Below are 24836 nucleotides of genomic sequence, written 5' to 3'. Positions count from 1 at the left end.
ATAGTTTCTTCTCCTCTCCACGTTATTGTAACTTTTCCTCTCCCAAACCATTCCCAATGTATGATGTCATGTAAATGCCACCAATTATCTAGCACTGCATTCAATCATGGCAAGGATTTGTTTTTGTTCATGGAACAGGAGATGCAGTATGCATTCCCTGGGTGCATTAAGCCTTCAAGTAGCATATTGACACCTTTTTTTTCTTATAGTGTAAATCCTGGTGAATTCTCCCACAACCTTTTCAGATTTTGAGACTTGTGGAATAAGGATGGTGTAAACATCACACTTCAACTGGTTCAAGCTGATTCAAATGAACTCGCATGAGCTGGATGCTATTTAGAATCTTTTTCTGATGACCGACGAGGGTGATGCCAATACGCTGGATATCTCTGCAAGAGAACAGAGGAGTGGAAGGTGTTAAAACAGACTTGAACAGTCCCAGTCCATTTCCCAGTAGATCCAAATCAATGCATATGGATATATGTGTATGTGTATCTTTGTCTGAGATAGTTCACAAGGCTTCTGCATTTGCTTGGCAGATATATGTGGGTGGAGGGAGTGTCGGCATAAGTTCGTAGGTTACAACACAAAAAGAAGCAGTAGAAGTGGGCTATGAACATTCCCAGAGTGCTGGAATACCTTTCCTTTGAAGAAAGGCTGAGATAGTTGGGGTAGTTCAGCCTGGAGAAAAGAAGGCTCTGGAGGGACCTTCTTGCAGCTTTTTAGTTTATAAAGGGAGCTCGAAAAAAGATGGAGAGACTTTTTACCAGAGAAGGGAGCTCGAAAAAAGATGGAGAGACTTTTTCCAGAGACTGTAGCGACAGGACAAGGGGCAATGGTTCTAAATTGAAACAGAACAGGTTTAGACTGGATGTAAGGAGGGGTGGTGAGACACAGGAACAGTTTGCCAGGAAAAGATGTAGATACTTCATTCCTGGAAGTGTACAAGGCCAGGTTGGATGCGGCTTTGAGCAACCTGATCTACTGAAAGAAGTCCCTGCTCATGGCAGAGGGGTTCAGCTATTCAGTTTCTCAGACTGCTTTAGCTTTCTGCATGGAAAACTCAGTGTCTGGTATCTTGTGCTCTCTGCCCCTCTACTTACTCCAGAGTCATGCATGATATGACATCAAATGTCATCAGACCAGCCTGGTCAAAGTTATCCTTGTAACGGCTCATCTTGATAGCATCCAACCACTCATGGGCATTGCTGAGTGAAGGGAAATCTGGAGGACAGCTGCTCAGGAGAGGCTGAGATGGTCTGCAAAAGAGGCAGGTGCTAAAAACCCAGGTTATGAACATCAGCCAACCACACTAGCAATGCAAGAGTTATGAGAGAGAGAATACAACCTCTGAAGATCACAGGGTAGAGAAGAACAATTGTATTTTTTCTTCATGTCCTGATTCTTAAAGTCCCACCTTGATGTGCTGTTTCTAGACTACCTGTGTTCCTTTTTCTGCCAGAAAACAATCAACTCAAACCAAGAAATTCATCCTTCCTTCCTCTTTTATACTCTCTCAGACATATTCTCTACTTGTTGCCCCAGATCTTTCAAAACTTTCTGTGTCTAGACCTATGAGCTGGGCAGAGTTGCAGCGAGGTTTCTAAGGCAGAGATGAGACCTTACACTTTTTAAACTTTGTGACTAGCTCTTCCTTACCTAGATGCACTTCTTGGTCAGAAAGTAACCTAAGAGACAATAAGTCTGTTGTTTCAGGTCCAAAATCTATCAGATAAAAGCACAACAGTAAAAAGTCCAAGAAAAATACAGCATTTGCTCATTTACCCATCATCTGAACCTGTTCCAAAGCTGTAACTTTCCTTATGCGTTTAGTAAACTGGGTACAAATAGGCACTTTTCCCCTCCCCCACCTGTGAAGTGCATTTCACAGAGACAAGGTTTATGACCTTCCAGGCCAGCAGAATGTAATTCCATCATCAGCCCAACAGGATTCTAATCTTGGCACAATGTGCCCCCCACAAGGACTTGTTTCCTGACCTCCTGCCTCTGGTTCATCAGGCTGCAAAAGGCAGTTGGGAAAACATGGGATGCAAGTTGCAGTTCTAAATAGTCTTAATTTCAGATTTCATTCCCTCCATAAGCTAAGGTCTTCTATTCCTTCATCACCTCTTGTGATCATACAGTATTGTGTGACCACAGAGTATTGTGTGTAGCTGCACCACTGTATGACCCTCCCTTGAGTCCTTAAGATCTCTTACTTGTTTCTCCTCAGTGCACCTCATCAAGAGATTTATCTCCTCTCACATTCAGCACTCACCACTCATCATCCATTAAGTAAATCAGGATATACAGTTCCTCCAACCCTTTCCCTCATTTCTTTTCCTATTTCCTTCTAGTCTCATGAGAGGGCTGAAAAAAATATTTTAGAGCCTGATTTACTGCTGTCTTTTCCTAATGATCCTACAGAGACACAAGCCCTAATATTTTGCACTAAATCTCACCTGCTGCTCCCAGTGCCAGTGGCTTTGAGGGCTGATGGCTTGCGGATCATTTTATCTAGGGCACTGACTATATGCTCAAACTTGGGTCTCTGGACCCGCTCCTTCTGCCAGCAGTCAAGCATCAGTAGGTGCAAAACAGTTGGGCAGTCTGGGGGTGGTGGCAGGCGATAGTCCTGGTCAATGGCATTAATTACCTGAAGGAAAAGAAGAACAAAGCTGTATCACAGCCGGGGAAATAAAAGACAAACAAGCTTCAATCACTTGATGGTGTATGACTTCCTACTACTTGAACTGATACGGTTCAGAGAGGCAGATTTACATTTTTACCACTTCTAAAACTTACATCCTGATTGGACATGTCCCAGTAAGGCCTCTCACCATAGGACATCACCTCCCACATGACAATGCCATAGCTCCAAACATCACTGGAGGAAGTGAACTTGCGATACTGGACAGCTTCAGGGGCAGTCCAGCGGACGGGGATTTTGCAGCCCTAGAAAGCAGTCAGAGAGCAACAAGAATGTTAGTGAGACAAGGACCATTTGTGAAAATGGCATCACTGAACAGATGCCAGTAGCATGACTCTCAGTATGGGCTGCCAGTCCAATTGATGCTGTCTTGTAGACATTGTTGATTTAAATTCAAACTATGTTCTAGTTTTCCACCTTGTTCTATTGGCAACTATAGATTAAAAAAAAAAAACCAAAACCAACAGAATCATGTCTCCTGGTTGCTACAAATCCCATTATTTTAACTTTTATAGCTCTTCTTTGCAGCATTTGAGAGGTGGCAGAAAGTAAAATCCTCCTGAGAGTCACAATCATTTGGAAATCTAAAGTAAATTAAACAATCCCAACCTGCAACACTAAGATATATTGAGTGGCCAGCATCAACTCCTTTCTCTTTCCATCTTTACATCACTGGACTGCAGATATGACCTGACAGATCGTTCAGGTGCTTGTTCTTCAAAACACACACATATCTAAAACTTGTTTCACTTTTCAGTGACTGAATTCTTCATCCCCTGCATACCAAATGGTAGTTTCAATCTGTCAGTCATACTCCCACCTCTTCTTTTGTATGTACTGTAAGTGCCAGAACTTTGTAGGCAGTAAGTTAATTTGATGATTGATTGTAAGCCCATAAATAAATATACTTATGTCAGTTATTTGTCTGTAGGAAAAAACCCAAAAAACCTCTTTGAGAAAAGGGTGGTAGTACAGGACTTCAGTCTTTCCTTCAATCATTTATACTTCCTGTAAGAAACTAATGAAAGGGGAAAGATAACACCTACATCAGGTTATGAGGTTTGTCCTATTCATCATCATTCCACAAAGAACAGCACTGAGATTCCATTCCACATAGCAGAGTGGATCAGATATTCAGTTATTTTTGGTCTTCACCTGTTTGAAACAGGTTAGAAGGTTCTAATGCACTGGTGGTTCTAGTCTCAAAATGGACTAAAAAGGACCAAATCAAGGAGGGACACATGAAAAAATTCTATCTGGCAGCACTGCAGTAACTGACTCCATAGCCATAACTCACCAAAGCTCCAGTATAGGTGGGATTTGAAGCATCATCCTCCAAAAAGCGGGACAAACCAAAGTCTGACACCTTGCACACAAGGTTACTGTTGACTAAGATGTTTCGTGCTGCCAGGTCACGATGCACGTAGTTCATGTCTGAAAGGTAGCGCATGCCAGCTGCAATGCCCCGTAGCATTCCCACCAGCTGTAACACACTGAACTGTCCCTCCTTCTGCTGCAAGTGAGAAGGCAAACATATACTTTTATGACAGAACAGGAAGCCAACAAGGGACACTAACAAAGACAAGGTAACAAGGTGGATTTATGAAGTTAGAGAGCATACATCTTAACTTCAGCCAAAATTTGAAGGTTCAGGGAGAGCAAATATGAAAGGAGGATGGGCTTAAAGAAATGAATCTAAAATGAAGTCAGACACTGGTGATCTTTTTCTGAAGACAAGTCTCATCTTGTGGCCATATCCTCTTTTATCATCCTATGTCTAGTCTCATTAACTACTAAGATGGCTAAATGAATGGAAGCAGACAAATCTGCCCTTACTATTTTGCTGTTTTAAAATCTTTCAAATGGATTCTATGCAGTTCTACATAGTGTGCTCATGTGCTCCTCAAAATGTACCTGCCAAAGCATTTGTGGTTGAATTAGCATATACATCAAAAAAGGAAGAAGTGAAGCATCTATACTACAAAAATGTATGTATTTATGTTTCATTTTTAGAAAAAACACTGGGAACTCTGAGTTGAAAAAGAACTACAAATTTTGCTACTTCATTAGAGTGTTGAAACTTGAAGCATTCATTGGAATAAAGCTTGAAAAGCATTATTAAAAAGGCAAACTTTGAGCATGCACTTAAGGAACTGGAAGGCTGTGTAGAAAGATAAACAATTTAGTACTGTTTATCATTAATATTTTAAACTGGAGAAGTCTAAAATAATGAAGTTTTACATGATGGGTGAGCTTTTGGAATATTTTCACCATGTTGACCCAAAAACACTTACTCTGGTAATTTGCTATTATTTCTATTGCACCTGAAGAGGCCAACTGAGGACTTATAGAAACAGGAGTGAAGAGGAAGGACAGGAAAAATTATCAGATCTGAGACTGGCACACAGCAAGATGAAGAGGTAACAGTTCTGGGAGACTCTGGTTGTGGTACCCTGAGGAAGGAATCCAGTGATCCATTCTCCATGAACTCTGTGACAATCATGACAGGCCGGCTCTTGGTGACCACACCCTCCAGATGGATGACATTGGGATGCTCAAATTGTCCCATGATGCTGGCCTCACTCAGGAACTCCCGCCGCTGTTCATCTGTGTAACCTGACTTCAGAGTCTTAATAGCTACTGTGTATTCACGTTTCCCTGGGTGTTTTAGGCGCCCAAAGCACACTTCTCCAAACTCTCCTGTCAGGGAGGAAGAAACACACCTCAAGTAAGGAAACACAGCAAAGAATTTTAGTCAGGTACAGTGAAACATTCCATTGTGGAAGACTCCAGGTGCTGCTTGGACATAGGGTTACTAGAACCGCTGGGATTAAGGTAAAGTTCTTGATGAAGGCTCAGGTTGGAGGCTGCAGCTTTAGTGTTCAAATGAGGAGCTCTGAGTCTTCGAAGGGTGTTTTAAACTTAGTTTGGAGCCACTATATAAGGTTAAGATGAATTCTGGTAAAAGTGGTTAGCAATCCTGAGACACTTGATGTACTATGGTTGAGTCCATTCCAGGCCAGCAGTGTGCCCAGGTCTCAAGGAAAACAAGAAGGCACTTCAAAATCTGGACACTACCTGATCCAATGACTTCCTCAATCTTGATGAAGGACACATCAATCTCCTTGGCAAATTCCCGAATAGCTTCATTGGGGTCTTCATAGGTTGAAGGATCAATGTAATACTTCACTCCAAGTCCTGCAGTGGAGGAGACAGCCCAAAACATCACCAGAATCAAACCCTGAGAGCCATGGATGTTAATGAGTCCTGAAAAGAAAAAGACTCTTGCCTTCTGTTGCTTAAGAGCACTTACCTCGTGCACCAATATACTGCTGCAGGCGGTCTGTGTATGGAGTCTCTCGCCTTTTACTGCAGGACATAAAGGAAAGGGAAGTTAAAACACACAAGAGTGTCTCATCAGATGCTGGGGTATGCTTCTCAATGCAAGATTCAGAGATTCCTTGAATTTAGAACTAGGAGATGGGTGTTAAGATCCTGCCCGTCTCATGGTAACCATGCATGGTAACTGCATGCTTGTTTTCTGTGTGATAGTTGTTAAACCACTGTTTGCCTCCCCACTCTAGATATGCCAAATGATAGGCCCTCTAGCACTATCCTGAATAAAAAACACTACAGTTTAACATTACTGTCTTGGAAGTTTTCTTGCTACTCAGGCTAAATTTGCATTTTAATTTCTTTTCATTAAAACAAGTTACTCTTTTCATTGTTAATCTAAGCCACCTCCTATGATGCCTTTTATATTTTTCAAAACCATTCTAAAAGCCATTTACTCTAATGTTTAATTTGTATGAATTTTGCCCAAAGATTAATTAATTTTAATTTTTCCTCCTCGTGTCTTAACAGCATTTACTTTGACAAATCTTTTTGTAAGTATGGCACCCAAAACCAACCCCACAGAGCCAGATGGATAGAAATTTGCACCATTATGTGATTTTTAAATGTACAGATTAAACAGGTATGGTCTTTTCATTTTCGTATTTATTGCATATATGCATCTTATTTCCAGTAAGAGTAGGGCCTTCTCAATCTTTCTCAGATTTCTTTCTCCTCTTAAATGTGTGTGATTCAAGCAATTTTCTTCCTGTATAATCTGGTTGTTTTGTAAGCTTGATCCTATTCTTTAAACATAATTTGTGTTTTCAAGACACTTCCTTTATTCCCAATAATGTTACTTTATTTTCCAAAAACATACAATTTATGCTAGTTTAAAATAATTTCTAAATCATATTAATTAGACTGGATTGCCTGCTGTATGCATGGATTTATGTCAACTCATATGCTTTGCTCTTTAGGCACAAGACCTTCTAGCTGCTGATCCAATTAGCATCTGAAGACAGAGTATCATGAAACATTATGTTACATTTCTTTACTAACACAACTACTTCTGTCATATTAACAGGTAACTGTGTGTTATTTTTCTTTTGTAGGCTTACCTCTTTAAATTCTGCTAAGATTGCACACACACATATAGTTCTACCTTCAAAATTTGTTCTGTTGTGGAAAAAGAGTTGCTTTATTGGGGGCCTATACTTAAAGAGCTCTAACTGCTGTTGCATCTTAAAGTGAAGTCTTAATTAATGTTTTTATACAGATGATCTAACATACAAACGGTTTTCCATCATAAAAAAAAAATAAAAATTAAGTAAATATGTGTTTTAGATTCTATATTGCCTGGAAAATGTGTATCAATAATTTAGAAAAACAAGTTAAAATTACAGCATTTGACTCTATACATATTCAATCTTTTAAAGAATGTGGTATTCCTAATTTCCTACATTTTCAAATTCACTTTTCTTATCAAGGGTAAATTTAAACCAGAAATTTGGTATCTTGACTTTTTCTGAACAATTGTCTTAATTGCATATGATGTTTTAAGTATAAATTATTCTATTTTTATGATACTTCCTTTTATGTAAATACCTTTAAAGAAACCCATTAGTATCTTTTCCCAACACAGTTTTGGTAATATTAATGTATTCTGGATTTGGTTTATTTTTTTAGAAAAATATATGCTTTATTGAGTTGTGCACATAATATCACATTTCCAATTGTAACAACAAATTATATTTTTAACAGTTCAAAACTACAAAAGAAGGCAACACTGCAAATATAACAATATTTGATAATTCTTTTTTTTTGCAGAAAAAAAAGTATTTTAAAAATAACATACACTGAAGGAGAAAAAATGTAGAAAAGGGAAGAGAACAACAAAGAAATCATTAAAACTAGATGTAATTTTCTAAAGTTAAGTAGTTTATACATTTTTTTATGTCATCAGAAAAAGCTAAAAAGTCTCTCTTGCCCAGAGGCAGAGTAGAGCAAAGATACAGAAATTCATTATTGATAATCTAGGGGATTAAGTTCAAACCTCAGTAAATTCAATGAGCAGGTAAAGTTTCTTCTCTTCAAATAAAATTCCGATTGTTTACTTTTGTACCTCTACAATAGTGACCCTTATTTCTCTTTCTCTTTAAAATTTCGGTCCTTTTTTGCCATGACTTATTATCTCTACATTGACTTATCTGCCTTTTTTTCTTTCCAAAATGGGAAATAGTCTTCCAAAATGGGAAACTGCTTTCTTTAACCTGTATTTTTGAGTTAGTGTTCCATGGAACTACTGGGGTTGTACAGATTTTATTCTTCAGGAAACGAGCTACTATGTCTTGGTCCTCAGTTAAATAGTATTTAGCACCTTCTAAATAAGTCAATATAAACACTTATTCCACCAGTTATTCCTCCTTATATTGTTTCATTCTCCACTAGCTTGCCTAAAATGCAATTTGTGTTGCCTTCTTTACAGTGATGCACTCAAATTCCCTTTGAGTACCAGCTGGAAAATGCTTCCCTTAAGTAGCCACATATCAGCTAACTACATGAGCAGTTCACCAAAGGACATGCTCCTCACACAGCAGTTATGGGGCAAGATCTTTCCTTAATTAGAAGATGACATCTCAAGGACATATGGATACATGTAAATCAGGATGTTTCCTTGAGGATGGGGTTATGTAGCGGGGGTAAGAAAGTTCCACTGTCTGCAGTGCACATGAGCAGGTCAAGGAATTCACCTCTTGAAGATGATGGCAAGGATGGCAATGGCAGCTATGACCAAGAAGGCTAGACCACCGAGTGCTGAGCCCACAATAAGTGGCAGTCGGTCCTGCACCATTTCCGAGCGCTCCCCTAGCAAAGAAGACACATGCATACACAAACACAAATACAGAGGACAGTAACTGTTAGAGTTTATCTTCTATTCTACTAAGTCTCATCCATAATTCCATCCCTACCAATCTTTTGCTTCCCATGCTAGTCCAGAGCATGGGAACAAACACTTGACTTGGTTACCCCCTTACTTCTTCAGTCACTGTGCTTCTCTAGTGCTTCTCCTTCCTACTTCCCAAAAACCAATGTTCCCTCTGAATCCACTTTTCCTTCCCCTGGTCTGCTGACATAAGACTAGTCAATTTAGTATAGGCCAGCTCTACACCTGGAATTTATCCCCAGGTCCCCTAGATTGTAGATGATATACATGCGTGTACCTTTGATCCAGACCAAAGAGTATCACAAGGTAATATGTTGCTCTCTGCCTGAATGGAGGGTGATACTGCTGGAAGACAAGCTTCTGAGTATATGCTGTGTCCCCCCTGTCTTTAAGACTTTCACAGAGCATTCAGCTATAATTCTTCTGTGGCCACTGAAGACCACACTACAGAAGTGTGTAGTGGTATGAACTGTAGCTACCTCCTAAAGAGAGTTGCACTGATACATTCTGTTCCTGCTGGTCAGAGGTGCAGAGGCAACAAGGAGTAGGACTGGGGAATATGGAGGTAGTGTAAACAATATGCTCTGACAGCATGAAGCTTCTTTGAGTGAACAAATCTGCATTTGCAAATGATATGAAGAAATACAAGTTGAGTAGGAGTGTCTGGTACCAGTCATCCAGAGCTAATACTCAGGGGCATACCAAAGTGAAAGATGGTCATGTGAAGATCTGAATACAAAATGGTAGCACTTACCTCCCATTAAAGTCTGGAAATACATCTTTCCACTGTATGGGCCATAGCCCACTGCTGTTCTAGCTCGTACTTGGAAGGCATAGATCTTGCCTGGGCTCAGATTTGATATGGTGGCCATGTTAGTTTCACTATTCAAGGTGAATGAATTATCCTCATCCTCTGCCTGTGAATGTCAGTGACCAAAAAGTAATGTGAGACTAGATGGTTTCAAGTTGAGAAAAGCAGATGGACTGATGTTAGATGAAGTGTGTATTATGAACTGGTTTTGATACAGCTTATTCTTCCCTCATAATGGAAGCATTTTTCTCTACCTTATCCATCCTTATCCAGGGGTACATCTCGCAGAGAGACAATTTCCCTGTCCTCTTTTTCACAACAGCTACACAACCATCAGGACTTCATCACATTCTGCTCACCTTGTCAAAGTAGCGTAGCTGGTAATCCAGGATGATCCCATTGGGCTGGTCTGGCTGAGGCCATGATAGTGTGATGCTATTGGTAGTACGACTCACCTGATGCATCATGGGGACAGCAGAGGGGACTAGAATAAAAGAGAGGAGGGAGAGATTGCAAATGGATAAACTTAACAATGAACTATATTGAATATTCATTCATGATGAGTTAATAAATTAGGTTAGCTGATCCTTTAACTTCCCTTAATTTGCATTATGAAGTACTTTATAAAATAGCTAGAAGAAATGCAGGCACAATTCTACTCCACTGGAAGATACAGTCAATGACAACTTGGGCAAAAAGAAAATGAAGAAATCCACATCCAACAGATCATGCACAGAAATGATGAAATTACCTGTATTTGAACTAGCATATTATTCTGATCTTCAAATTTGCAATTTTTACATGTAAGATGACAAGATGTTCAGTGCCACTGCCTTGATCTAGGATGACACTTGGACAAACAATGTGACAGTGGTCAAAGCAAAAACAGAGCACACTACTTCTCTTCTGCTTCTCCCTCAGATTATAATTCTTTGCCTGGGGGAAAAAAAAATCAAGTATGGCTATCAAAGTAATGGAGGCCTTTCACTACCAGATTATGGTTGCAAACCAGATTAAAACACTGATGTGTGAAGGAACAGACTTTGAGCTGCTCTTCAAGTCAGTGGTCTCAGTTCAGTTGCAGGTCCTAGAGAATGAAAACATCTAATTTTCATAGCCTGACATGCAGCCTTGTGTTCAGACTAGCTCCTGTATCTCAGGCCAAACCCTGTCAGGACTGGTGCCCAAATGTGAAAACTGCTACTGTATTTGACAGTCTCAGTCCCTCTGCAGGCCACTGAACCACAGAAGCCCAGATCTTCCGACTCTTCTCAGTTCTTTCCAATCCACAATTTTTCCCACACCTGGAAGGAATACTCCAAGTCACTTAGCAACATTTGACCTGTATTTTAGTTTAAAAATTTCTGAGTGGGAGGGGGAGGGGAGTGAGAGCATTATTATTGCTTGTTTAATTGTCAATCCTGAGTCAAACTGTGACAGACAGCCAATAGTATTCTGGGCTGCATTAGAAGGAATGTTGCCAGCAGGTTGAGGGAGGTGTTCTTTCTCCTCTGCTGAGCTCTGCTGAGGCCACACTTCAAGACCCGTGCCCAGTTCTAGGCTCCCCAGTACAAGAGAGACATGGACATACTCTCTAATGAGGAGAGATTGAGAGAGCTGGGACTGTTCAGCCTGGAGAAGAGAAGGCTTGCAGGGATCTCATAAATGTACACAAATACTTGAAGGGAGGATGAAAATAGGACAGAGACAGTCTTTTTTTCAGTGGCTAGTGACAGGTCCACTGGCAATGTACACAAAATGAAACACAGGAGATTCCCTGTGAACACAACAAAACTCTTTTGATTGAGCACTGGAGCAGGTTACCCAGAGGGGTTGTGGAGTTTCCAACCTTGGAGATACTAAGAAATGTTCTGGATGTGGTCATGGGCAACATGCTCAAGGTGGCCCTGCTTAAGCAGGTGGGTTGGAGTAGACATCCTCCAATGGTCTCTTCCAAGCTTAGCCATTTTATGATTCTAATAATAAGTTTGAATCACTCTCTCAACAGTACTGTCTAGACATCCATGGCCTACAACAGCAGTTTAGACAACTGGCTCACAGGTCATACTTAATTGGTACTCAAACTCAACCCTGATAGGGTCTGTATGTTCTTTCTGGGTATTTATTTGTTTTCTTATATTTCACATGGTTTGATCAACTTCACCTATGCCTCTAATGTTCTCTAATATGCCTCTATATTCTCTAATACTAGCCCCAAATCTACCACTCTCAAATTCTAGTTTCTCCTTCATTACCTCTTCCAGTATCATCTTATACTCACACTCTAAGTAAACAGTGTGAAGACCCTAGCTTTATTCCACACATTTTCCCATATATCATCTTCAAGGAAGATCAGTCTGAATATAGCATGGAAATTTCCTTCATTATGTGTTTAATATCTTGTCTTTATTTTGAAAATGTCCTATGGCTTTTTCACAGACTTCAATTTAGTTCTGACCCTTTCTCTAAATACCTGAAAATCCTTTAAAGTATCTTGGGTTGTCTTATGTCATAACCTTGTACTTTACTTTCTGTGGATGAAGACTGATTTGACAGAAAGGCAAATTAATTAGTAATTTTTATTTCCTTTACCATTATTGTTACTGCTTCTTCTGTATGTGTTCAACTCATCCCTAATAAGCAGAAAAAAATAATTTATACCACAAAGTGCCATGCTTTACTGTATACGTCCTATTTCTAGTTGCTCAAAAAGTTTCTGTCTTCATTTGCTGAAACCAGAAATGTGAAAACAAGCGCATTCATTCTCTGCTCATGCTGTAGAGATAGGGCATAGTAAGGAGAGAAACTGGAAGTTTATTTTTGAGGAGTGATCATAGAAATTTTTATTAAGTCCCAGGCATAACTGGGCAAATCCACTGAAGATAGCTGAGTTCACAAGGGTGACCGAGAGAAAAATTAAACCTAAAGAGTATTTTTTTGTTCCTATGTAAGAAAAAAACAATACAGCCAAATTCTTAGGGACCTTTGGTGAATAATCAGGGTTGGCAATTAGATTGTAAATAAACAAATGGCTTGTTACTTTGAAAAGTACGGTAGTTCATTCAGAGGACAATAAGCACAGAGTGACTCATCCATTTTCCTTCATAATCTCATAATCATACTTGGCATTTAATGCTTTTCCTTTTCTCACACCTTTTCACCCAAAAATATTCTGTAAGGTCCTCTTCAGTTTCCTGGCACTGTTCATAGCTGTCCGTGTCCTCATTCACCCTCTTACACAGGTACAAGGCAATCTGATCACATAACCTTTATTCTCACAGATCTCTATTAGCTCTCATAATGTCTGGATTCAGTTTAAAAAAAAATTAAAACTACTTGCTTTTAAAAGTCTGCATAGATTTGCTCCAATATTTGGGTCTCTACTGTCTTTATCTTTTCCTCTTCTTTCTATGAATAGAACAACTGTCTGAATGAATAAACTCAGTAGAGTGTGTCTGGCAACAGACATTACTACATGCTTCAGTTGAAGGTGTACAGGGAAAAATTGGTTAGGTAGTTACAGCTGTGCACAGAGGGATTTTTTTTTTCACAATCCTTTACATGAAAACCAGAATTCTGTCCTGAAACATGAGATATTTGTTTACCCTGTAAGTACACTAGAAGATATTAAAATAATCATTAAGATTTTAATCCTTTTCTTTCTTTCTTTCTTTCTTTTTTTTAAATAATATGGTTGGATATTAAGTTCTTTGCCTTCTTTGTGTCAGGCTCCCCTCTGTGAAAAAGGATAACTCCACTACAATTACATAATAGCTTTTCCTTATGCAGCTCATGCTATCTGCAACAGCCTCCCAACCTCTTCTATTATAGCCTGACACTTCCTCAGGTTTTCACCCTCAGCACTTCAAAGATGAGCTGAAAGCAATTCCCTTCTCTCTTATCTGAATTTTGGACAGTTTTTCCTTCTTGTAATTTGCATACTGTATTTACATGTAATGCTATCACTATCCAAACAGGTTTTATTATTATTATCCAAACAGGTTTCAGATGCTTTTTGACATAGAAGGTTAAGTCTTACCATATTAAAGGAAATTATTCAGTGCCGGCCCTTCTTATTCTGTCTTCAGACACATAGTCAGTGAAGAGCATGAACATCATAATCAGGCTACCACAAAAATGTGACTGTGAGACCAAAAGATCCTATCCTACTCTGAAGCAGGGCTAGCAGACTGTCAGGGGAAAGAAAACTCTTACATGAACAACATTTTGGAGACAAAGATGAAGAGTGAATAGGCAGCAGAGGAGAAAGAAAAGTACAACTGTTGCAGCACAGAATATTGCCTAAGATACCTCCAACAAAAGGGTAGGGGTGAGGAGGATGATTTTTTGGATTAGCAACTGGAAGAAGTGAAAGGACTCTGCCTGATATTTGAGTAAGCAGAATATTCAGAAACTGTCAGGGCTGGAGGGTCTTTCTTTCATCACCTTTAAATCAGTGGAGAGAAAATTTTTGCTACAGCCATTTACTCTGAAATCTTAACTTTCTCCAGTTTCCTGTTTTTATATCGTTCATGCCTTCCTGTCCGCTCCTTGTCTCTTTCAGAGCATGAGATCCTGAAATGTGCGTCTCTGCTTGTATAATAATAACAGTAGTAATAATAATTATTACAATAACACAACAGCAATAACTATGATAAGCCATGCTAAAGTGAAAAGCTGCTGAAGGAACTGGAGAGAAGGGGTATGGATGAGACAGGTCACGTGATGGAGGAAGAGCCTTGTTAGTATGAGCTGTCACTATGAATCAAGGGCAGCTCATCTCAAGTTCACTCCTAATGATCTTGAGGAAGGGCAAAGGAAAAAAACCACAACCAAACACAGAAAGAAGTCATTCAGTACACATTGCTGCTTAAGAAAGTTGCCCTCCCATGAAACTGCTTCAGTGCATGAGAGGCACCTTAGAGAGAGACACCCAGTAAACCCACAGACACTAAGAGGAACCTGGAGGAATAGGAGTGGTCAGAAAAGTCAAACAGAAGCAAAAAAAGAGTGTAGATTTGTGGATTCCAGGCAGGAGAAGAAAGCAGCTACTTAATTGAAGTACCTCAGATATAGATGAAGAAGGCTGAGATGAGAAGCATGAAGAAAGAGAATTCTTTAGAATACTAACAGAACACCCATCTGTCTCCAGCAGAAGCTAAAGTAACTGCCTGGAATTACCATATAAATTACCCAGCCATATATTTTTTTCTGTTAGCAAAAGACTTGCAGCCAGATTCTTAAGGTGACCAGGTATCCTACGTATGCTTTGTTACTTAATACCTGTGAAGTAACATTTCAAATGGAAGAAACAGACATAGACAAACCCTGGCATCTGCTAACAGTATGGAAGATACTTAGGGTTTATATATATTCCTTTCCATAGCACAGAAGCAGAAATGACAAGATCTGATTTAACCAAGATCATTACGCCACATCTGGTTTCACAGCATTTCTCTTGGAGCTTTACCAAAGCCTGGTTTTGCAGGGGTTTTGACAACTACACTGTGGAAGCTCATTAGGGATTTTTTTTAATTTAACATTTAAACATCTCTAAATGTTTAGAGACATTTCCTGTCACTCACTTCAAATTTTTCCTCCACTTCCTCCTTATCACATTACTCCTCATTATATCCTCTTAAACAAGCAGTGTACAATTACTGTCCATATTAGCTTATACGTTTGTAATGACCAACTTATTATTGACAGTTAGCAGAACTGTATGCCTGTACACACGTGGCTGTCTCCAGCTCCAGTGCCTCTACATATCTACAGAAAATCAGACCTTACTTGATGCTGTCCTCTATTTTCCTACCAATAGATAAGCATGCTATCCATCAGTCTGAACTACTCTTCAAATCTTTAACCTATCCCTTCCTCTGACAGCCAACACAAGCCATTAGTGTTTTAGTTTAGCTATCCCTGTGGTTTAGTTCCTAGCTACAAGGATCACAACATCTTTGATACAACTATACTATGTCAAAGGAAAAAAAAAATCCCACAACAAAAAACCCTAACAAAATCTCTGTTTCCTTTTGGCAGGAAAATAATATTCCAAGACCACTTACCAGAACAACGAGGTTAAAAAGGCAAGGAGAAGGCAGAAGAAAATATATGACATGCAGAGCAATTTCACTAAAATAGGAGTGGTGATTCTGCTTCTGGATCCTTAGTTGAAATTCCATTTAACACCTCTCCAGGAACTGTAAAAACTGTAGTTTTCATATCCTTTTATGACCCACTGCACAGTATTAACATATGCCATCCCAGGGGCATGTATATTTAGGTGTCACTGTATACATTCTTTTTTTTGTCACACAGCACCTATCTGTATCTTCAACTGTATCTTCATCTTTAGACAGTGCCTTTATCACTTCCTCATTTTAATATGCAACAAGGCAAAGGTGGACAGATATGATGAAACAGTGGATACTGCTTGTTAAAGTGCATTCAAGTATGAACTGAAATGAGGAGAATGGATGGTTGTGTACAGGAACAAGCAAAGATGGAAAAAACATACATCATAAAACACAGAAAGAAAAAAAAGTGAACAGGTCAAAAATGCTAGAAAGACTGAAGTGTAAGAAAATTGAGAAGAGTAGGAGAAACAGAAGGTGAAGAGGAAATGAAGGAAAGCTCTCTAAGAGATGTTGTGGCAAGCTGATGCTTACAAAATCCCTGTTGAACCCTGGTTAGTGTCCTCTGTCTTGCAGAATTAAGAAGCATCCTCTGACTCACGGAACTACACCCTCCCATTACCTTCTCCAGAGCAGCTTGCCTCAACAACTCTTCAACATGTACAACCACACCAGCTGCTAAACTCAGTTTTTCTGCCAGCCTCAGTTTTTCTGCCAACTGGGAAGAAAGGAAAGCCCATTCAATGAAAGCAGGAAAGAGAATGCCAGAAGTGAAATCACAGAACTTAACAGGGCAAGATAAAAAAGGTCACAACACACAAGTAAGAAGACACAGCTTCAGGATTCAAAAGATAAAAGCCAATTAAATGAGAGACAGAATTGGAAATTTTGGGACTCAGATGCAAGAGTCTCCTCACCTGACTGGCTGGTGCTAACATTGATCGTGGCATAGTGGGGTGCTTCTGAACTCAATTCAGTCACCGAGTTGACGGCTTGGATCTCAAAAGTGTACTGCACATGGGCCAAGAGGTTGGAGACTTGCACACGACTTTCTGTCAGACCCACTTGGCGTGGCTCAAATTTTACGCTGTCCCCACAGCGCACACATGGCCCTGAGGACCCTGCTGGGCATACTTTGCAGATGACATTGAAGAAAATATCCTTGCGGCCACCCAGGTCCTTGGGGAGGCGCCAGGTCAGGAGCACGTTGGAGCCAACAAGTTCATAGCTAAGGTCACGGGGAGCAGCGGGAATGCCTAGAAGACAGAATGAAATATCAAAATCCCATAAAGAAGACAAGAAAGGTGCGGGAGGAGAGAAGACAAAGCAGGGAGAAAAGAACAGATGAACAAATTACTTTTTCTTCACATTTTTACTCTTCTCTGAGTAAGGCTAAAAAAAACCCACAACATATCCTTTGCTATATCAAACATAAACTTACATACACAAAGGAGTAACTGTACTACCACATTTTAGAGGAAAAAAAATAACAAGCAGGGTCTTTGTTTCAAGGGTGTAACTTTTACTTTCCCTAAAAGAACAGCCAATGTTTAGGGAAACTCCAAGTCTTTGAAATTCTAAATTTTGTGCAACCTTAGTAAAGATTTCTCTCTACTGAGACCCCTAATTCTCTCCTTTGGCACCTAATATGTCTGAATTATCTCAGACTTCAGTTAGTGTGTTCCATCTATTGCAGAAACTGAACACCAGTTTCCTCATGATTATTCCTGCTACCAGGTGGGTTCCCGAGTGGCATCGGGAATAAACTCTTGACAGAAAACATGCCCATTCCATGCATTCAACACTACCCCTGCTGGCACAGAGACAATGAAGAGTAGGAAGAAAATGCAGAGTGAGAACATGGCATGGGGTTGAGCATGGGACAAGACACTGGAGCTAGAAAGTGAAAATGAGGTTAAAATGAGCAGCAATGCTGCACTGCTAAAGCTGGGCATAGACACAAAGCAGGATGGGAATGGCAGGGACAGAGAGGCTGAGCTTAGTAACAGGCAGAGGTAAGGAAAACATGTTTTACAGAATATTTCCCTCTAACGGCTATAGTGAAACCCAAGAATCCTCATTCTCTATATTGCAATATAATATAGAGCAATATAACTATTATAACTATTGCTCTAAAGTTAAGAAATATACATTAAAACCATGGGCAAAGTCCTTTCTCTGTCTATCAATGATCACTATAAAGAATGACACAATCAGCACAGGTGGATGAGGTCTTTGTGGGGGATCTCTCTAGCTGCAAAGTAGCTCATTGCTGGATCATTTGAGTATTTCCAATAGCTGAATTTTGCTGGGGTCTCACATTTCCAGTGTTGTTAAAAAAATTAACTATGCTGGGAAATAGCACACAGAAGACTGTTTAGAAAATGCATTACTGACAAGATGAAGCATTTGTATGTAAGGAAATGTCAGACTTAAATTTTCTTTTGAGATTTTAACTGGACCACTCAGCATTTGCATTGTCACATACTAGTTTTCTCTGAAGATTCTTATCAAAGTCAGTGCAAAGGATAGACAGCTGCCCAGGAAAAATATTTAGTGTTTTGAGGCTGCTGGAGATGGATTGTTTCTGTGCAGTACAGGAACCATAGGATTACAGGTAAAAAAAAAAAGCAAGAAAAAAAAAAGCAAAGAAAGATGTTTCCTAATTTCTAAGTGTTTAACTTCAGAGCCATAAAGTGCAAGATGCTTTAGGACAGAACTTTTTTCCTGGCCACTCTCTCAAAGTTCAAGAGTAATGTCTGATTATATACTATTGAAACTATAATTTTGAGTACTAATCACTAACCTTATTTTATTTTCTACAACTAACTATTCTTTCTTGACCTGTTAACATTAATAACAAATTACTATGAAAAGTCATAATTAATGAGAACCACAGAGAAGCTAATGAAAAAATTAATTTTTTCCAATAAATAAAGTTTGCAGATGGTCTTTACACTTTCAATGATAAAGGGAAGAAAATACTAGTTAACTAATGCCTTCAATGAAAAATGACCATCCTGTGTATGAAATGAATTCAGAATTTAATGAGATATTAGTAAAGTATTCTCTCATTAAAGTTGTACTTTATTGATGCCTGCAATGAACTTATTTAAGGTTGCACGAGTCATCTAAAATTTGATATTTTTTCATTCCTGAGCATCTAGTATTACAACACCCCAGTATTCTCAAAACAGAGTTTTGTATCAACTTGTAAAAATCATGTGGGAACACTTCTGCCTTCTCATTTGCATTTAATGAGTGGATATACCCTGCAGTCAACTGGAGGAGCAAAGAGAAGTTTTAGGTTTTATTAGAGGTCATGAGAAAAGGTGAATTGCAACTTGCCTGAATCATTCAGGCATATTCTCGTTCATTAACTGCTCTTCTTGCTTTCAAATAATCCACCCAAATACTTACCAGTGCAGGGAGCATCAGAATTGTCCAAAGCAGATCTATAGTAGCGGTTCTGACACACACATTCACTGGAGCCTGGCAGCGGAGTGTGGCTGTGGGCAGGGCATAGATGGCAGGGGTCATCTCCCACAGATGCTTTAAAGAAACCAAGGGGACAGGCTAAGAGGAGGAAAATGAGAGGCAAAGGCAGAAAACTCATTAATTCAGATTCCAGAAACAATGCGATCTTTCTTACATTTAACTCACGTCGCTGCTGTAGGGAGAAATTATTACCTAGAGTACCTACTACGGGTTTTGTTGCATTAGGGGCCATGCATTGTTAAAGCTGAAATTTCAAAACAATTAATTTTTTTTCTATACAATAGGTGTTTAAATTGATTCAGTGGCAGATGAAAGAGAAGCAGTCCAGAGACAGCTTGGATCATCTGACATAATTGTTTTCTCATTACTCACTCAACGAGCTTTACTAGCAGGGAAGCCAAAAAGCACAGTCATTTGATCTGTCTGGAAATAGTCATAGAGGTTACAGGTATTATCCACACCTCCTCACCACCCAACAGAGTCACAAAAATGGATTTTTTATGCTATCTTCAACAGTTTATTTGCTTAAAGTAATAAAAGCTACCATGGCTGATTTTGCATCAAAATTAGGAGGAGGCACTCAGACTTGTAGGCCTGTTGCTTTCCTATAAGTCTGGAAACTTCCCAATAATAGATAAAAGCCTCTCAATGAAATAAAATTTTATCTGCAAATGTATATGAACATGCACTATACAAAAAGCTGAAACAAGGATAGAAATCCATGCTACAGGGAAAGAAAATTCAAAAAAATAGTAACTTACTAACAGTATGGGAATAGTTCACATTCCAGGTTTGGAAAAGATGCTATGCTGGATTACCTAGTAGAAGGCACTTAGATATTACATTGAAGTGATAGGAATAAAGCTTTTACAATTTTTATGTAAGTCTTGCATAAGTTTTCTAAAGTTGATTTTCTATATAAATAGTAAGGCTTTTTTAGATTTCATGGGCTAAGAAGATCAGGTGAAAGTTTATTTTTGGACTGACATTTAGTTGGTTACCTTCACTATAAAGAACATTTACTGGGACTGGGAAACTTTAAGATAGACACTAGATGAGCATTCAATGTCAAAAGACACAAGGGACACAGTCAAGAGAAGTACAGTCCTAGTGATTACTATAAGCATAACAATCCAAAGGATTGTGGATAGCAAAAATTTATATAATAATAAGAACAAAGTATAAGAAAATATTGTTAGACAGATGTTCATATGAAATTAGGGTATCTAATGAGTGTTCCAAAATGTAAGACCACACCAGAGGCTGCAGAATTATCCCATCTGGCTATTACTTACTGTACTAAAAGGCTTCCACTTGCAACAACCATTATTTGGAAATGTTTCTAACCCACATAGGTGCTGAGTGACCACTGATGCATCTTTCTTAAATAACTTGAGAAAAACAGAGTAGCTTGCTTATCTAACTTCATTCTCCTGTCGATTCAATTGTCTTTGCTTTGGGTTTTCAAAGCCCATTGTAAAATTTTTGATGCATGCTGTGGGACTGCAGGTATGCAAACCTTAACAAAGATGAAAAGGTTACAGCTGCAGTCCAGACACAACAACCTATAAAATCTGTGAAGTCCCATCAGCTACATTATCATAGTCTCATGCCTGCTACATTACCATAGAATCACAGAATGGTTTGGGTTGGAAGGGACCTTAAAGATCATCTATATCCAACGCCCCTGCACAGGTAGGGACACTTCCCACTAGATCAGGTTGCTCAGAGCCCCATCCAACCTGGCCTTCAACACTGCCAGGGATGGGGCTTCCACAACTTCTCTGGGCAACCTGTGCCAGTGTCTCACTACTCTCATAGTAAAGAATTTCCTCCTAATATCTAATCTAAATCTCACCTCGTCAAGTTTCATTGCCCCTTGTCCTCCAGCTACATACCCATGCAAAAATTCCTGCCCCAACTTTATTGTAGGCCCCCTTCAGGTATTGGAAAGCCACTATAAGGCCACCTCAAAGCCTCCTCTTCTCCAGGCTGAACAACCCCAACTTCCTCAGCCTACCTTCACAGGCAAGGTGCTCCAGTCCTCTGATCTTTTTTGTCCCCCTCCTCTGGACTCGCTCAAGGAGCTCTATGTCCTGCTTATGTTGAGAGTGCCAGAACTGGACACAGCACTCCAGGTGGGGTCTCACAAGAGCAGGATAGAAGGGGAGAATCACCTCCCTTGACCAGCAGGCCATGCTTCTTTTGATGCAGCCCAGAACGCGGTTGGCTTTCTGGGTTGCAAGCACACATTGCTGGCTCATGTTGAGCTTCTCTTCCACCATCAACCCCAAGTCCTTCTCCGCAGGGCTGTCCTCAATCCTTTCTCCTCCCAGTCTGTATTCTTGTGTGGGATTGCCTTGATCCAAGTGCAGAACCTTGCACTTGGCCTTGTTGAACTTCATGCAGTTAGCATGAGCCCACTTCTCAAGCCTGTCAAGGTCCCTCTCTGGATGGCCTCTCTTCTCTCCAGCGTGTTAACTTCAACACACAGTTTGGTGTTGTTGGCAAACTTGCTGAGGGTGCACTCAATACCATCGTCCATGTTGCCAACAAAGATGTTACACAGTACTGTTCTGAGTAAGAACCCTTGAGGAACACCACTTGTCACATGTCCCCATTTGGACATTGAGCCATTGATCACAACTCTTTGGGTGTGACCACCCAGTCAATTCCTTATCCAATGAGTGATCCATCCATCAAAACCATAACTTCCCAGTTTTGAGACCAGAATGTCATGTAGGACAGTGCCAAATGTTTTGCACCTTGTCCGGGCAGATGACATCTTTTGCTCTTCCTTTGTTCACTGAGGCTCTGACCTCATTGTGAAAGGCCACCAAATTCGTCAGGCAGGACTTGCCCTTAGTGAAGCCCTGTTAGCTGTCACCAGTCACCCCTTGGTTATCTGCTTGCCTTAGCAGAGCCTTCATGAGGATCTGCTCAATGATCTTGCCAGGCATAGAGGTGAGACAGACTGGCCTGTAGTTCCCTGGGTCTTCCTTTCTTCTTTGCTTGAAAATGGGGGTTGTGTTTCTCCTTTTCCAGGCAGCAGGAACATCACTAAACTGCCATGACTTTTGAAATATGATGGACAGTGGTTTTGCAATTTCATTCACAAGTTCCTTGAGGAGCCGTGGGTGGATCCCATCAGGTCCCATGGACTTGTTGACCTTCAGGTTCTTCAGGTAGTCATGAACCTACTCTTCCTCTACAATGGGGGGGATCTTCCTTTTCCCAGTCCCTGACCAGAGTCCTTGCCATTGAAAACTGAGACAAAGTAGTTATTGAGTACCCTCAGCCTTCTCTACATCTTGGATGAAGAGCTCTCCAGTTTCCTTCTGGAGTGGACCAGTCTTCCTCTTATCATTGATGTACCTATAGAAACTTCTCTTACTGCCTTTAACCTTCTTATCCAGATCAAATTCTCCCTGTGCTTTTGCATTCCTAACCTGATCTCTTGCTTCTCTAACTACTTCTTTATACTTCTTCCAGGATATCTGTCCTTGCTTTCATCCTCTGTAAGCTGTTTTTACACCTAAGTGTATCCAGGAGTTCCTTGCATATCCACGCAGTCCTCTTGGCACTCCTGCCTGCCTTCCTCTTCATCGGGATACATTTGTCCTGGGCGTGGAGAAGATCCTTGAATATGGACCAGCTTTCCTGGGCTCCTCTCACAGCCAGGGTTTTGTCCCATTGTACCCTACCAAGCAGACCCTTGAAGAGACCAAAGTTTGCCTTTTTAAAATTGAGTGTGCTCAGCTTAATTTGCGCTTTTCTTGCTGCCCTAAGAATCTTAAATTCTACAGTGCCATGGTCACTGCAGCCCAGCCTCCCACTGAATTTTACCTCACTCACCAGCCCATCTCTGTTGGTGAGAACAAGGTCCAGCAAAGCACCTTTTCTTGTTGGTTCCTCTACCATTTGAAGAAGGAAGTTGTCATCAATGCACTCCAGGAACTTCCTGGAATGCTGGTGCTTTGCTGTGTTGTCCTCCCAACAGATGTTGGGGTGGTCAAAGTCCCCCATAAGGACCATGGCTTGTAAGCATGAAGCTTCTCCTATCTGTTTAAAGAGGGCCTCATTCTTGATCGTCTTGGTTGGGTGGTCTGTAGCTTAATCTGCTACTTAATATTTTCTCCCAGAAGTCATCTTGACTGCAAAGAAACATCCACATATACTGTGATAGTAGTGCCCAGTCCTGCAACAGACCAGACTATAAAAGGGACTTCAATAACTCTGAATGAGACCTACTAGACACTCAGAAAATTACAACATTCAGTGGTGATGATACATTGACATATGGAAAGGAAGGAGGAAGAAGAGATGGTAACTTTGCATATGATGGATGATATTAAGAAAAGAGCAACTGCTTTTGCCTTCTGGCCTTTATCCAGTAGAAAGTAAAATTTTTCTCATATGGAAATATCTGTTCTTATGGACAAAAGAAAGTAAGATTTTGTCCCACTCATTAATTAAATCCCTTTCATTAAGGCTTTGCTAACAGCCACAGATGCAGAATAAAATTCTCACATTTCTTGGCAAATGCACCTGCACTGAAACTACAAGTATTATGAATAGGACATTCTAATCCAACTCATTGCATGATCATTCAACCAAAATATGTAACTTTCAGGGATCTTCCTTTATTTGAAATTTGACAATGATGAACTGAATGTGAACATCTTTATTTGCTTTTCTAATTTTGTCTCATCACACTTTCTTGCATCAACTCCCTTCTCAGGTTTTTGTCAAAGCTTAGAACTGATGGTACATTCATTCCACATTAATCATCAAGGTAGATCCTGGAGAATGGTTCACTTTCTTCATTCAGTGCTAGAGCCTGACCTCAAATGGGACAATGACCTTTCTACTCGCCACAATAGTGAAAATAAACAGATAATTGTAATGCCTGCAGTCCTTGTGATGCTAAAAGGAATCCTGTAGAAGATACACTTTATCCCTGCAGTGCAAAAACATTCCCCCTGCAAGGGTAGTGCTGAAAGAATTCAGGTAAATTAATCTCTAGCCCAATTACAAATAATATAGAAAGACAGACAAAGCTGTGAATCATGAAGAATTTGTCTGGCATTTAGTAAATTAAATTTTTTTAAAAATAATAATGCTTGTGTTAAAAATAAGCAAACATTTATATTTACATGGTGCTTTGAACTCTAATAGCAACTTGCCATTGAGCCTGGGTATTAAGGGATGAGGTCTGCAGGGATCACAAAACCACAGAATCACAGAATTACCTTGGTTGGCAAAGACCTTCAAGACCATCGAGTCATAATCATCGACACATTGGACACATTCCTGATGAGTTAGCCAAAGGTATTTAGCAAAAGTGCAATGTTGTAGATTTTACATAACGGAATGAACATGCCAGCAGCACTACCATCT

At 39.9% G+C, this 24836-nt stretch overlaps 1 protein-coding gene across 1 annotated transcript in view; it reads right to left on the bottom strand.

Annotated features, from left to right (window-relative positions):
- Nucleotides 1-280: 280 nt before the first annotated feature.
- The window catches only part of EPHB6 (EPH receptor B6), a 57328-nt gene continuing 32772 nt past the window's right edge, over nucleotides 281-24836 (bottom strand). The window contains exons 4-16 of the mRNA XM_009998286.1: nucleotides 19359-19514; nucleotides 16856-17194; nucleotides 10161-10285; nucleotides 9745-9907; nucleotides 8797-8911; nucleotides 6024-6079; nucleotides 5789-5908; nucleotides 5163-5410; nucleotides 4008-4223; nucleotides 2806-2955; nucleotides 2463-2656; nucleotides 1104-1259; nucleotides 281-389 (exon numbers count right to left, since the gene is read on the bottom strand). Coding sequence (XP_009996588.1) covers nucleotides 281-389; nucleotides 1104-1259; nucleotides 2463-2656; nucleotides 2806-2955; nucleotides 4008-4223; nucleotides 5163-5410; nucleotides 5789-5908; nucleotides 6024-6079; nucleotides 8797-8911; nucleotides 9745-9907; nucleotides 10161-10285; nucleotides 16856-17194; nucleotides 19359-19514 — 2147 coding nt within the window. The remainder of the gene's footprint in view (nucleotides 390-1103; nucleotides 1260-2462; nucleotides 2657-2805; nucleotides 2956-4007; nucleotides 4224-5162; nucleotides 5411-5788; nucleotides 5909-6023; nucleotides 6080-8796; nucleotides 8912-9744; nucleotides 9908-10160; nucleotides 10286-16855; nucleotides 17195-19358; nucleotides 19515-24836) is intronic.

This window comes from Chaetura pelagica, unplaced genomic scaffold, assembly GCF_000747805.2.
Source record: "Chaetura pelagica isolate M959 unplaced genomic scaffold, ChaPel_1.0 scaffold120, whole genome shotgun sequence".
Lineage (NCBI taxonomy): Eukaryota > Metazoa > Chordata > Aves > Apodiformes > Apodidae > Chaetura > Chaetura pelagica.
The sequence above is the reverse complement of the archived record's forward strand: the minus strand, read 5'-3'. Positions and strand labels throughout refer to the sequence as shown.